Source organism: Euleptes europaea, chromosome 6, assembly GCF_029931775.1.
Source record: "Euleptes europaea isolate rEulEur1 chromosome 6, rEulEur1.hap1, whole genome shotgun sequence".
NCBI lineage: Eukaryota > Metazoa > Chordata > Lepidosauria > Squamata > Sphaerodactylidae > Euleptes > Euleptes europaea.
Genome location: NC_079317.1, coordinates 38257702 through 38272587, shown reverse-complemented (window position 1 = coordinate 38272587; position 14886 = coordinate 38257702). Strand labels below are relative to the sequence as shown.

At 39.8% G+C, this 14886-nt stretch overlaps 1 protein-coding gene across 1 annotated transcript in view; it reads right to left on the bottom strand.

The window, feature by feature from the left end:
* The window catches only part of SLC25A21 (solute carrier family 25 member 21), a 188804-nt gene that overhangs the window by 22546 nt on the left and 151372 nt on the right, over window positions 1–14886 (bottom strand). Inside the window, exons 4-5 of the mRNA XM_056851857.1 lie at window positions 8877–8943; window positions 4015–4074 (exon numbers count right to left, since the gene is read on the bottom strand). Of these exons, the coding sequence (XP_056707835.1) occupies window positions 4015–4074; window positions 8877–8943 (127 nt within the window). The remainder of the gene's footprint in view (window positions 1–4014; window positions 4075–8876; window positions 8944–14886) is intronic.

Sequence of the window (14886 nt, the reverse complement as noted above, 5' to 3'; positions counted from 1 at the left end):
AGTAATAATTACTTATGCATACACCACATCACAAACGAGTTGCTACTTTGGTAGTTCATATAATACAATAAAGTGCAACTGGCACTTAAGGCATACAGTAAAATGTAGTTAAATCACATAAATGCAACTCAAGCTTGTATTTTATTTTATAACATTTGTTTTTCATAACATTGAACACATTGGCCATAATTTAGCATGAGAGATGAGTGCATTTAAAGCAGTGTTTTCTAATACACTACACATTTTAATCAACATACACTCACAGCATAGCAACATACAGAATGTGTATACAGTGTAACAAAGAGAGTGTGGTGTAGCGGTTAGAGTGCTGGATTAGGATCCAGAAGACCCAGGTTCAAATTCTCCCTTGGCCATGGAAGCTTGCTGGGTGAACTTGGGCCAGCCACACGTTCTCAGTCTAACCTACCTCACCCAATTGTTGTGAGAATAAAACACAGAAGGGGAGAATGTTGTAAGCCACTTTGGGTTTCCATGGGGATAAAAGTGGGGTATAAATGCAGCCAATAAATACAGAATGATCTCAACCCCATGGGCAGGATATAGTGTCATGCATAGTACACAGAGGAACTTCTGTGCCCTCCCTTCTGAGTCTCTTTACTGTGCCACTTAATAAGCTACTATGAAAACTCAGAACGTAGTACCTTTCAGAAATAGCTTCTGATGCCACATAAAAAAGAGAAAATCAAGGAAAACACATGACATCACAGTCACATGATAGGAAGAGGGAAAGCCACAGTTTTGACTTCATGAGTGTCAGAGCCAGGGACCACAGGCAACAGACTAGAAGAACCAGGGACAGGAAGAATAAGCTAAGCTCCAGGAGGTGTACCATAGTGAGAAAAAAGCCAAAAGTCAGAGTCCAGGAGGAAACATCTCCCCAAGCAGAGTGACTTTGTCACACCATTCTTCTGTTCTTTTCATAGGGTTGCCAGGCCCCTGGTGGGGATGAGGGATTTCATGCCCCCACTTCTTGTTTCCCGCCACATTTGGACAGGTGGTGGGGAAAAATACAACTCTATGATTTTACCATAGAATTTCTGGCAATTCCCAGAGAGGCGTGATGTAACTTTCAGGTTTTCCTGGAAGTAACATAATTCTGTCACTGTCAGCTGCCCCCCATCCTTATCCTTTCAGCACGCATGTTGACAGAAGAAAAAGAGTTGGTTTTTATACCCCACTTTCTCTACCATTAAGAAGTCTCAGACCGGCTTACAATCACCTTCCCTTCCTCTCCCCACAGTAGACACCTTGTAAGGTAGATGGGGCTGAGATAATTCAGAGAGAACTGTGACAAGCCCAAGGTCACCCAGCAGGCTTCATGTGGTGGAGTGGGGAAACCAATCCAGTTCACCAGATTAGAGTCCTCTGCTCATGAGGAGGAGTGGGGAAGCAAACCTGGTTCTCCATTGCTCTTAACCGCTACACCACGCTGGTTCTCAAGAGGTATGGCACCAATGGCAGTTCCTTTCAAAAAAGCAGCAAAAAAATTGGCAGCTCTTTGGGGGTTCATGACCAAGCATTATTTGCCTTGCCAGGGGGTGCACATGTGCTGAATACTCACATATGGGGGTGCTTTTTCATATACTTTCAGTAAGTTTGGTCCAGACAGAAAGTATACATAAAAAGAATGGCTACACTTATGATTAGGGTTACCAACAACCTGGAGAAAAATATCATGACTTTTTAATGTGGAAATGGGCAGTTGAAGTTTTACATGGCATGGAAGTAAATAACATCACCTGGTTAATAACACCCCAGTAACCTCTGTTAAAAGGTCTTTTCTCCATGTTTTTGGCAGCCCAATATTTGAGCTTTACTGGGTTGGTCTTTATTTTAGTTTTCTGCTCATATGAAGTACTGCCTATCTGATTTAGGCTTATTTTAACAGTGATCTCAAAACCTCTAATATTAGGCGAAATCACAGATTTGGTTACATTTCCATTTGGTTACAGTATGTGGACATGCTTCTGTAACTGACTAAACATACAGAGAAATGTCACAGACCAGGAAGGGGTTGTAGCTTAGTTGTAGGCCATGTCTTTTGCTTGGAATCTTCAGTTCAAAGAATCTCAGGTAGCAAGCCTGTACAAAGACTTTTGCCTGACCAGTCAGAGTAAATAATACTGTGTTAGCTGGACCGATGGGCTCATTCAGTATAAGACAACTTATATGTTAGCTTCAAATGTTCACTTTTGATGATAATTGTGCTGCAAGAAGATATATGAAGAAGCTCTAAGCTTCGTTTGGAAGTGCCTTCTGATCTGTCAGTATGGGCTGGCTTTTGAAGTCCACAGATGGGTTAGGTTTTCTTAAATGTACTCTGTTCTATTTTAGTGGAGTTTATCCACTCAAAACCTTCGGAATATGACAGGCTATATCTAAATATACAGATAAACAAACAAATTCTTTATTGTTAGCTGAGATGCAAAAAAAGAAAAAAAAAGAAAATCTCAGACAGATGAAAGCAGGCAAAAAAAATTACTCCAAAGGTATCTGTGGGTGATCAGGAGAGATGCTTACAAAAAAACGAAGAGTGTCAAAGGACCATCAAGTGTCAAAGGACTTAAAGTGCTAAAATACCATCTGTAAGTATTACAGGATCGCTTACCAGGATCCACATGAGCAGAACCTCACAAATATAAGGACTTGTACATAAGAATTCACTGAACAATGATCACACACTGTCAGCTTTTAACAGTGCTTGTCATGGATTTGTGGCAGTGGGGAGGAACCCCTCCTGTGATTCCTAAATATGTGATTCGTTCCATTCGAGTTGAAAAAGCCGATCAGCTCTTTTGAAGGTGTAAATAGGGTTGTACTTACCTGTAATTCTTGTTCACTGAGTGGTCTTTGGTGCAGGCACACATGGGTCTGACTAAGCAGTCCATGTAAGACTGCACACAAACCACAAAGATAAACACATATTTCCTATTCAAGAAGGGGAGCAATCTGTGTAAAGCCAGGTGTGGGATGTAAGGATCCAAGATGGGAACAGTATGTGGAGCATCCTTTAGCACAAATGCTTCTGAACACAGATGGAAAAATAAACATACTGTTTCTTGTGAGCTCTGCTAGATACAAAAACATTTTCCCTTACTTATGCGGGTGGTAGAGGAGGGTCTCTTAGGGACCCTCACCATCTCTACATGCAAGACATTTTTGACATTACTGCCATCTCTCTGTCTGTTATGGCTTTAGAACAAGAGGTTATTCTACAGTGTACACAGCTCAATGAAATATAATTTATTAAAATTCCTCCTTGTACTTCACATCTGCAAAATCAAGAACAGCTACTCTCTGATTAAAAGATACACTGAAACCTTATGAATTTAAATGCTATCTCGTATTCTTTGGAATAGATAGCCATCCACAAAAAGAAAAGGGATTGGGGAGGGGGAAAAGGAAACTTAATGCCCCCCCCCCGAAACAGTACCTCTACAGTATATCTGATCACTAGAGTAATAATCATTTCAGAGTCTCCTTTCATGTAAAGATTAATTCATTTTGTCTGATTATATACACTCAAATAGATGTTATTTTGCTTTAAATGACAAACAAAAATCTACTTTCTATGATTGTCATAAAACTTCCACCCTGAAAGCCAAACTCCAAAACTATTTCCAATCTCCAAATTTATTTGTCACAGTAATCTGTAATCCAGATGGCCGGGAGCTGCTATTCGTTCACTCTCTTAGATTGTTTTTGGTAACAGCATAAGAAGTATCTATCTACATGGATTTGCAGTTAGCTAGCCACATTTGTGGGCCTCATAAATCTAGGGTCTCGAGGCCAAGAATGGAAAGGCATGCATTTTCTTCCACATTTTACATATACTGCCACCTTTCACTGTTTGCCAGTGCAATCTTAAACAGAGTTACACACTTTTAAGACTAACCCGGGCATAACTCTGTTAATCTCTTCTTGATCCATTAGAACTTTAGACATCTAAAGTTAATAAGAAAGAAGCAAAATAAACTGCAGATTCTCACTTACCAGTGCTGGTGACAGTGAAATGTATCCTAGTAATTTCTTGTATTGTTCAAAGGTGAAAAACTAGAAAGAATAGAGTAGAAATTTTATTGTGGCAAACCGCTTGACTTTATTAATCTAACAAAAGACAATGGAAGAAAATGTTGTTCTGATTGTACTTTGCCAAGTAATCAGAACTTTATAGATAGATTTGTTTAAACTTGAATCTAATACATTTGGTTCTCAGACCTTTAAACAAATTGGAAATATACAAAGTATACAAAAATATGCATCCTTACAGATACTGTACAGTACTCAGCCCAATTTATAGCAGTACTACATTCTCTTCTTTACAATGAAAAGAAAAAAACTTCTAAATTTAATCAAAAATTAACCAGCTGTCTATCATATATATAATTTCTAGTTCCAAAGACAGAATTTTCCTAACAAAGATAAGAAAATCATACACACATACTCAAACTGGTTTGGGAATACAGTTTCTTTATATTGCCCCCTGTACTTACAAACCCGTTGTTCTCTGGCCCTTTCTTTTGCATCCTGTACTATTTTTAAAAATCTGGTATTACAAAATATTGTGTGCATGCACATGCATAGCAAGTGAAAATGGCCACTATACCGAAACCATCAGGTAAAGGCATCAGAGAGTTCAGCAGGGGGCAGCATGTCTATTTACTGTAAACCATACTGCCTTTAGATGAACTCAAGATACACACTGAAGTAGGCTGGAGGGAGCCAGAAGAATTTTTCGCTACCCCAAGCAACAGTCAGGGCCCCCTCATGAAGGACCACTCACACCTTCAGAACTGTAATGTTTTGTGCGGCTCTCATTTCCAGGATGCTGAGGATTAATATAAAGCGAAGAATACTTGTTAGAAATCTTTTTAAACACACCATAGAATTTTCACTCTGTACAGCCATTTTTAGTTTTAACAGATTTTACACACAATGTCCTTGGAAGTCTGTGTGTCTTGCTCAGCTTGTCCTTTATAAATACAGAATTTTTGAAAACTTTCTTTTTCTTCCAATATTTAATTCTCTTTTGAGAATATGTCCACCGGGTCACAAACTATGCTAAAGTCATTTTAAACGGCACTGCAGATGCTTAGCCACTTTTAGATGTTTTAAGGAGAGAGTGTAATGGCAAATTCACTGCAATACAAATGTATCAGGTGGAGGAGGACTCTTATGAAGCCCCAGGATTTTCTTTGGGCAACCTAACCAGTCCAGAAATTAGGATGGTTTCACAGCTGTACCTCCAGGGCAAGCAAGGGTTATGGATAACAGGTTTTAACTTGCATATTTCTTTTCCTCGTGTCATTCATATTATCCAGCAGAAGGGCTGGGGCATTCAACCAAGCAAAATACCTGGGTGCAGCAGTGCTTGAGTCCCTGCCCTCTTCATGCCAAAGGTTGGAAACTGTCAATTCAATAAAGCTGTGGCCTATTTTTGCCCAGCCCGTTGTGTCACACCAGATTTTTCTCCCTGCTTTCTACTGCAGTCCCATGAGCATATGAACAATGCAGCAGGTATTCAACACTGCAGGTCTGTCCCACACTATTACTGAAAATTCCCCCTTCTATAAAAAAATGTCCCCTTTTCACAGTCTGTTCTAGACATCCAGCATTACCTATGTCCCAAATCACAGTATTCTGTCTGTTGTGGAAATGGTGTACATTTTGATACTTCTCTTTGATACTGAATAAGAAACTCAATGAGGCCCAAACAGCTTCATATATATAGATGAGATTTTGGATCTCTTTATTTGTTCATGAATGAAATACAAATATTATGAATTATGTCTAGCCACCTTGTAAACAAAAAAAAATGCTGTAAGAAGACTGTCAAGTACAACTACGTGAGTTAATTCCTTCTATAAATGATAGGACTCACAGTTGTAAATTTGTGCCACTTAGAAATGGTCAATACATTCAAACAATAATCATTAAATCATCTGTTCTGAAGTAGTGTTAAGGAAATCAGTGGAAGTATTTAAGAACAAGTTGGTTTACCATTTAAGTAGTGCAAAGCAAAAGTGGAATAATGAGTATCAAGAGAGTTTTTCAAATTGTACATTCAAATTACCACATGCAGAATTTTACTGGTCGATGCCACTACTAACTTTTCATGCAACAGCAGGTATCTCTTAGTTTCCATTGCCCTCAATTTATATTACATGTATAAACAAAAACATAAATCTTCTATTCTTAAAAAATGCCTTCAAAATACCAAATAGTTTCCTAAATCCATAAACAAAAAACGAGTAAGCAGTAATTTCTGTTTCACATGATGTGAACCTTTTTTTAAAAAGAAAACTAAAACAGAAATGAATACCAAGAAAGTGGCAGAAAACTAGATGCTCCTGAGTACAAACAGTTCATCATAAACACTGTTCTATGTTTGTACCGATAGCTGATGTTGTTTAAGAGGCAAACATATCTTTATCATGAGAGTCTGAAGCAATCTTTTTTCTGTTATGTTTTGAGGGGTTTTTTTTTGTTAAAGTAAACAAAATAGCTCCCTTCACAAAATCCACGGAAAAATAATGGCAAAAGATATGTCTCTAATGTATCTAATAACCAGTGCTGTCCATATGGCAAAGATACAAGTAAATCAAAGTTTCACAGAGGGAAAAAGACAAAGTACTTACCATATGTCTCAAAAACATTAAGGTAAAAATGTCTGGGAACACATGCAAAATATGTATTTGCCCAACAAGATCATCTGTTAACCATTGTACTGGCACTGTTCATGTCTTTTCTTCAGGTCCAGACTAAGTCAGGGCTATAAAGTTTGGCTTTTCATCCTTCAGAATTACCAGCTTTTTTTTTCAGAAAGGGGAAAAAAAGAGAGAGACAGAAAGAGGCACAAACAGACAGACAAAGGATCTAACGTCTTCAAAGAGAAATTGTCTTTGACACATGGCATCCAAGTGACATATTACCTTAATTATAATGGCTTTATTTTTACATGCAAATGGATTTACCAAAGGAATACTCAATTATATTTTTCTTCTCAACAGGAACTCTGCCTTGTTTGTTTATCTGAGTGATCTTTTATCAGCACAGCAGTTTTATAATTCAAGGCAGCCTTTCTCTGCAGCTTTCCAAGATGTGAATGGCAGGTATAGATGCAGCTGTGCAAAATTACCCCAATGGAACTTCAATTTATAGTATTAAATTGGGAAGGGAATCCAAGGGTCATCTAGTACTACCTTCAAGCATGAGAAATTGGGTGGTCAGAAGACATCCCTTTCCCTTCTCTAGTTAACATGCTTCTAATAAATTGGGAATATCTATAATTCCTTAGTGAATAAACCAGAATTTAAAGGTGAAACAAAGTTCATGGAGAAGTTCTTTCAAGTAAGTTCTTCCAAATGACACAACACATAAGCCAACAGTTCTAATGAATATACTCCCAATATGATTTTTTTGCCACTTTCCCAATTATGGATAGTGTTGGATTTGAATATTTTAAAATAAAATGCCTAATAAAAATTAGATTGATATTTATGTCATTTACATTCTCTCTTTCTTCCATCATAAGATGGCTTGCAAAATATTCCCAGGAAATCTTCCATCTAAGTGTGACCACACGCACAAATCTGCTTAACTTAAGAAAGGCTGTTATATCATGGTACCTCCCAACCATACCTAGGGACCTTTTAGAAAGTCTAACATTGTGTGTGTGTATATACCCATAGGATATATATATTGGTGTTAGGGTACTGTTATTCTGCTCTCCATGGGCATGGAATCTACTCTTAGTCCTATGAGGCTCTATAAGTGGATTAGACACTGCCATTTACTTACCTAATATTCTATGGAACAAGACATGTTTAATTTTTCATTTAATTAAAGGTCCCAGACATCCAGGTTTTAGGGCCTCTTTTGATATGCTGTATTATATTCACAGCAAGGACGAATGTGAGCTCTTGTACATGGCTTGGTTGTTACTTGGGAACTGGTCAACCACATATGCTGAGCCCTGAGGATATATTACAGTCCTTATGTAACATTTTTCTGCATCCATACTCAGAGTCTTTCAAAAAATATTTTTAAACAGTCATTTATTTCATTAATTTAATGTTTCCTGCTGAAATTCTCTTTGAGGATAGAGTTGCATTTTTTAAAAAATAAGTAGCTTGGAAAGCCAATCTATGAGTGCATCTAAAATAGGTTCTACGACAGAAGAATTTTCAATCTGCTATTTGGAAAACAATGAAAATCAGGTTGGAATATAAGTAAACCCTTTATTTGTTTAAAACATTTTAATCCTACCTATCTTTTTTTTTTTTTTTGCAAGGTGGCTTACGAAGAAAGATAATTACAATTAATAAAATAAGAACAACACCAACGAATCAAACTTAGAAGCAACAAGTAACAACACAGACAAAAAAATCATGGCCAAAAAATACAAAACGTATCCAGTTTCGAAGGCCTTCTGAAATAAACAAGACATCAGACAACACAAACAAGGTGAAATGGAAGGGTAGGTTCCAGCTAGAATTTATTTATGGTGATAGTGATTTGATACATATAATTAATTTATGAATTTACTGCTACAAGATGAAGTAGTTGCCACCAATTTTTTTAAAGGATTGTACAGATTTATAGATGATAGTTCCATAATTGGCAAGCCATTTGCATTGTGCCATGCCCTGAGGAATTTCTAATCACCACGTAGAAGAGAAGACAACATAGGAGAAAGCGAAAGGCAACGAGTGATGAATGCAGGCAGAAGCAGGAGTGTTTCTTAGGCTTCATTTTAGTTTGGGTTCTTTAGTAGAAATGTAAGTTACCTTACAACAAGAGTTAACTGTTTCAGTGGGGATTGGCTTTTAAAAAAACAAAGTGGAAAGGCTTACCTTTACTGCCCTTTTAGGTGTTTCAGCCAAGATTGGAGGGAGTATGCCTTTGTAGAAACCAAACAATCTATTTAAGAAAGGAAGACAATGAAAATTGTAAAACAGGTAAGTAAGAACATTAGCCAAGTCATAATTCTGATTCCTTTTCAGAATTAAACTACTAATCTCAAGGCATTCTTAATTCTTCAAGACAGCCCTTACAGTTAACAGTGAAGTTCTGTTTTTTTAATGTATTATGTAACTACTGCTGTAGTCCTTAAATTGCTTCCCCTGAGATAATGTTGCCGCCTTCAGTAGGACCCAACTGGAACAAATTCTTCAAGGATTGTACCAATCTGGGACTAGGTCACTAGGATAAGACCCGTAACTGGCAATGGATAAGCACTAATTTAATCCACACAAAGTCCTTGTAGATTAGATACTTGTTCCATTCATTCAACAAAGAAATAACCTTCCAAAGTGGCCATTTTCTCCAGGTGAGCTGATATCCTTTGCCTGGAGATCAGTTGTAATAGTAGGAGATCTCCAGCCACCACCTGGAGGGTTAGCAACCCTAGCTGTACCATTTCAGACAGAAGGATAACATCATATTTTTTAACATTCCTCCATATAAAAGCTGTTGGAATGAATGGACTGTAAAATGTTGCTTAATACTAGCACAGACTTTGGAGTCTCAAGGGAGCGCGGTAGAGAGTTAGTACAGGGGTAGACAAGGTGCTATCTGACCTTTCCTTTTTTCACTCCTGCTGCTGTCCCTTCGTTATCCAGAATGCTACTTTCAGGGGTTCTTTCATTCTCGTCACTTCCCTTCTCTCTCCTTCTGTCCACCATGAGGGCTGGACATGCGTTCTACATTCTCTCTCCATCTTAGTTTAGATAGCTAGCTAGAGGCCTTTACCTTTCCTATCTAGTATGGAGCTCTCTCACAATAAATAACTATTTCTTTTCTAAGTAACCAGCCTAAGTGTGAACTTATTTCTCAAGCAGCCAGACTATAGAATTCCGCTGTGCAGAGACTCAGCTCTGCTTTCAAAAGCCTTCACAGGTACAACAATAGCCTATCGGGAAGAAAGGTTATAGGACTGCCCTTCACATGCTGTGTAGATTCCCACTTACAAGGAATTATTAATGTGAGGGAACTTTGAAAAATGTAATCCCTTGCCTGCAAACTGAAGCGGGTATATTCCATTCTACCATTTCAGCCCTCTGCCATCTCATTATCACCTCATTCTGCTGCATGCATAAAGCAGGCTTCAGAGTTCTTGCCTCTAGGCATTTCCAACAACTTGTTAGTGCTAACTTGTAATCTCTCTTGTCTGTGCTTTGCACATTTATGAATTAGTGTAGGTGATCTGCACCTCATGGATGGGCTAACTCTGTCTTTGTGGAAAGAAAGAAAATAAAATGTGAATGAGTTCTAGAAAAAAGGGAAATAGAGTTATTTCAAAGGAATAATACAAGACACATGCGAGTTGAACAATGCAAACCGAAAATCTACAAAAACAACCAGGATACCCTGGTATGGACAAGTGACTTTGCAGAAGCAACATTACTGTGAACTGAGACAAGCTTCCTTAGGCATTGAATTTGGGGCTTGGCAAAATCTTAGATTTTAAGATCTTTTGAGGTACGTATAAGCAAGCTTTAGAAAACTGCCACACAAAAGCCCTGTACACACACACGTCATTAAATGCATGGGGTGGGGGCAGGATTGCACGTTCAATCCTTGTTCTCAAACTCCATGCTTCTGGTGAATGGCTTGGATCCAGCCATGGATTTTCTCAAGCTCTAGGGTTAGGGTTGCCAGTTCAGGGTTGCCAATTCAGGACTGGACAATTCCTAGAGATTTGAGGGCAGAGCCTGGGGAGGGCAGAATTAGAGGGAAAGGGAGGTAGCTCAGCAGAAACGTGATGCCATAGAGTCTTCCCTCTGAAGTTGCCATTTTTGTTCAAGGGAAGTAATTTCTGTTGTCTGGTCAGTCAGCTGTAATCCCAGGAGAACTTCAGGCCCCACCTGGAGGTTGGCAACCATATCTAGGGTCCTTGGGGAAGAGTCAAGAAAATCTCGTGATGAGCCCTCACTCTGAGTTAAACATAGAAGGCTGTTAACGCATGGCTAGAGAGTCGTTGGTTTGTCCCTCTCAAGTCTCACACTTTTCTAATCCGGGAGCAAAAAACTGAACACATGAGAGGGACTTCAGTCATTGGACAGGCGGTAGAGGGCCGGGAAGGCCATCTGGCAACTGCTGGCCAGGCTGTTGCTCCTAGGTGTCCACTGCTGCCACCCCTCTCGGCCCTCTGCCTTGCCTCCTCCTGCTCCGACAGTGGCGCATCTCTTGCCCCCTCTCTCAGGGTGGGAGGGGTGTTGGAAGGGAGTGTCTTAAGGAAGGGGAGTTGGCCCTCATGCTTAAACGCACCAGATAACTCACAGAGTTGAAACAATTATTTCTTTTAAGTCACAACAAGCTAGGGACTGGAAAACCTGGGTAAGTTTTGGAGGGAGGTGGGTTGATCCTGCAGGCGGCCGGCGGCCATGCTTTTACACAATAGAGATTTGCTACATTCAAAGGATACTCGCAGGACAAAACGGCCATTTTTTTTGGCCGAAGAAGAAGAAGAGTTGGTTTTTATATGCTGACTTTCTCTACCTTTAAGGATTCTCAAACTGGCTTCCTTTCCTCTCCCCACAACAGACACCTTGTGAGGTAGGTGAAGCTGAGAAAGCTATAAGAGAACTGTGATTAGCTTAAGGTTGGCTTCATGTGTAGGAGTGGTGATACCAACCCAGTTCACCAGATTAGAGTCTGCTGCTCATGTAGAGGAGCGGAGAATCAAACCTGGTTCTCCAGATCAGAGTCCACCACTCTTAACCACTACACCACGTTGGCTCTCAGTGTACCCTCAGCCATTTTCTGACTGCATGAGACATTGTGCAAGCAATTTCTGGGTACTGTAAGATATAAAAAAGTAAGTGCTAAGTGCTCACAGTCCTCTCATGTTCTTTCAAGGACAGTTGCCAAGTTTCACTTGTTAAAACTAATGGAAGGGCTTTTATCAATATTGTAAGCTGTGTGTAGACTGACATCTTGGTTCTTAATTCCTTTACTCAAAAGGAAAGCTTCATGAAAAGCAATGAGAATTAATTAATTGATTGATTAATATGATTTGCAGAAGTAGGGCAAGCACAGGGGAAAGCTCCCCTTGGCTGCTGGCAGTGAATGGTAAGTGTGGCAGGGGAAGATCTCTTGCTGTTAACTGGTAGTGGTAGATAAATTGTCATGCCAAGACTCCAGCAGGTAGCATAGTGTAGGTGCAATTCATGGAGAGTAGTTAGTAATGACCATTTGGGGATTTAGGACAATGGCATTGGTGTACATTGCTTACTTCTAGCCACTCTGCAGATGCAATGCAAGCACCATGCAGTCCAGCACTCTCCTGGCTCACCACCAGACCCAGCGTGGTATAGTGGTTAAGAGTGGTGGTTTGGAGAGGTGGACTCTAATATGGAGAACCTGGTTTGATTCCCCACTCCTCCACATGAAGCCAGCTGGGTGACCTTGGGCAAGTCACAGTTCTCTTCAAGCTCTGTCAGCTTCACCTACCTCACAAGGTGTCTGTTGTGGGTAGAGGAGGAAAAGTAGATTGTAAGCCAGTTTAATTCTCCTTAAAAGGTAGAGAAAATTGGCATATAAAAACCAACTCTTCTTCTTCACAAAACATCTGAGACTCAAAATAAGACTCTTAAGATATTGAATGAGTAACATATAGTCAAGAGCCCCGTGATGCAGAGTGGTAAGCTGCGGTACTGCATTCCAAGCTCTGCTCACGACCTGAGTTCGATCCCAACGGAAGTTGGTTTCAGGTAGCCAGTTCAAGGTTGACTCAGCCTTCCATCCTTCCGAGGTCGGTAAAATGAGTATCCAGCTTGCTGGGGGTAAAGGGAAGATGACTGGGGAAGGCACTGGCAAACCACCCCGCAAACAAAATCTGCCTAGTAAACATAGGGATGTGACATCATCCCATGGGTCAGGAATGACCCGGTGCTTGCACAGGGGACCATTACCTTTTTAAGTGCTGCAGAAGATCTTGCACAAGTGGAACTGCATGAAGTTTGTTTATGTTTCTGCTCATGCATCACTGGATCCAAGGCACTGGGGTCAGATGCATCCTCTCCTAATTCTCCTCCTAACTACAGCACCAGTTGTTCATTTCTTTTGTTTATGTAGGCTCCATGAGCCACGCACAGCCTTTTTTTGGTACTCAAAGGGGACTCTATCTTCCACGCCAATGTTACTTCTGGTTTACACCCAGAAGGCCCACATCATGATGGGCCATTTTTTCCACTCAATTGCCCACCAATCCAAGTGACCATTTATTCAGTTTGGCTTAAGCGTGTTAGATGATTTTATTATTATGCTTAGTTCTTATCATTAGTTGCTTTGAGGGTCCCTTGGAGATAGAAAAAGAAGGCAGAACACTTCAGTCAAATAAACAAATAAACAAAAATGCATGTATGGCAAACTTATCGTATCTGTTTTATATTGTATTTTAGCTCTTTTTAATTGGATTTAGAATGTATTTTATTATCTTTTTTAAATTGTTAGATACATTGGTGGCCCTGACTGGGCAGAAAGACAGAATATAAATATTGTAAATAAATGAAAATAAACTCCTAACAGGGCTTTACTGGCAATGGTTGAGTTGTATATGGTTCTGTCTATCACATTTTCATCCTGCCCTTCCTTCTAAAGAGCTCAGGGTGGCATGTGAGGTTCTTCAAATTTTATCGTTACAACAACCCTGTGAGGTAGGTTTATCCTCACAACAACCCGGTGAAGCAGGTAGGTGCAAGAGAAAGACAAGGTCACCCATGAGGTTTCAAGGCTGAACAATGATTTAAACGCAAGTCTCCTGCACCCAACTCCCACACTCTAACCACTACATCACACTGGCCCTTAAGGCCCATGACAAACTCTAACAGGTCTTTTACAGTTTCTTAATGCCCCCCCCCCCGAATTAGCATGACATTAATTGCAACATGGAGTGTCAACTACATTCATTTTCAGAATAATCCCTTTGCTTATGAGTTTGTTAAATGGCTATATAAATTTGAAATGCATTCCAGTTTGGCATACATGCAGCTAGCAATAATTACTGTGGAAAGAAAATGAATACCACAAACAGAACGATTTTTACTGTAAATAAAATGTGTTTTTTTAATAGGCCATGGTCCGACATCTGAATAAAACAAATGTAGTCAGGTCTTTCCTACTGCCAACTAAGGAATGGCTTGTGCATTGAGGTCTATGCTTTCCAGCAATGGGACACAAATTCACATGTGGTTCACTGGATTACAGGCATACCAAGCAATGCAATATAAAGCTTTTCTATTGTGACAATGAAATCAAGTGTAACCACTAAGCAATGGTTTTGGTTACTGATACTTCACATGTTAAAAATCCAAATCAAAAAGGGACCGAAGGTTGCTTTCCCATATTTCTTCCAATTTGTTACATAATCTGTTTGCTTTACATGTTATCAAAACTCACTACATCCTTAAGGGTGAAAGGTTGGTCAAGAACAAAACCAAAAGAGCTGGAGTATGAATCCTCACAACTCCAAGGTAACATGCTACCAAGCAGTTAGTGCTGGGGGATTCCTGCTCTGCCCCATGGTTGTTGGCCTGTGTGGTCCTGCAGGGTTCCATCTTATTCCCTATGCTGTTTAATTTCTATATGAAGCCACTGAGAGAGGACATCAGGAGGCATGGGCTGTGGTGTCACCAAGATGCAGATGATACCCAGCTCTACCTTTTTTCCCACCTAACTCCAAGGATCCTAACTCCAAGATTCCAAGGGTGTGGGGGGGGTTGGGGGGGGTTTCTCCCCAAGCGGCCTTCTGAGCAACAAATTGTATGTTTGCAATATCTAGGTTCTTCAAACTGTTAAGGTTAAATAAGATACTTGGACTGGACACCTCCCCAGTTTGCCCTCTTCCCAATATCCTTTAAA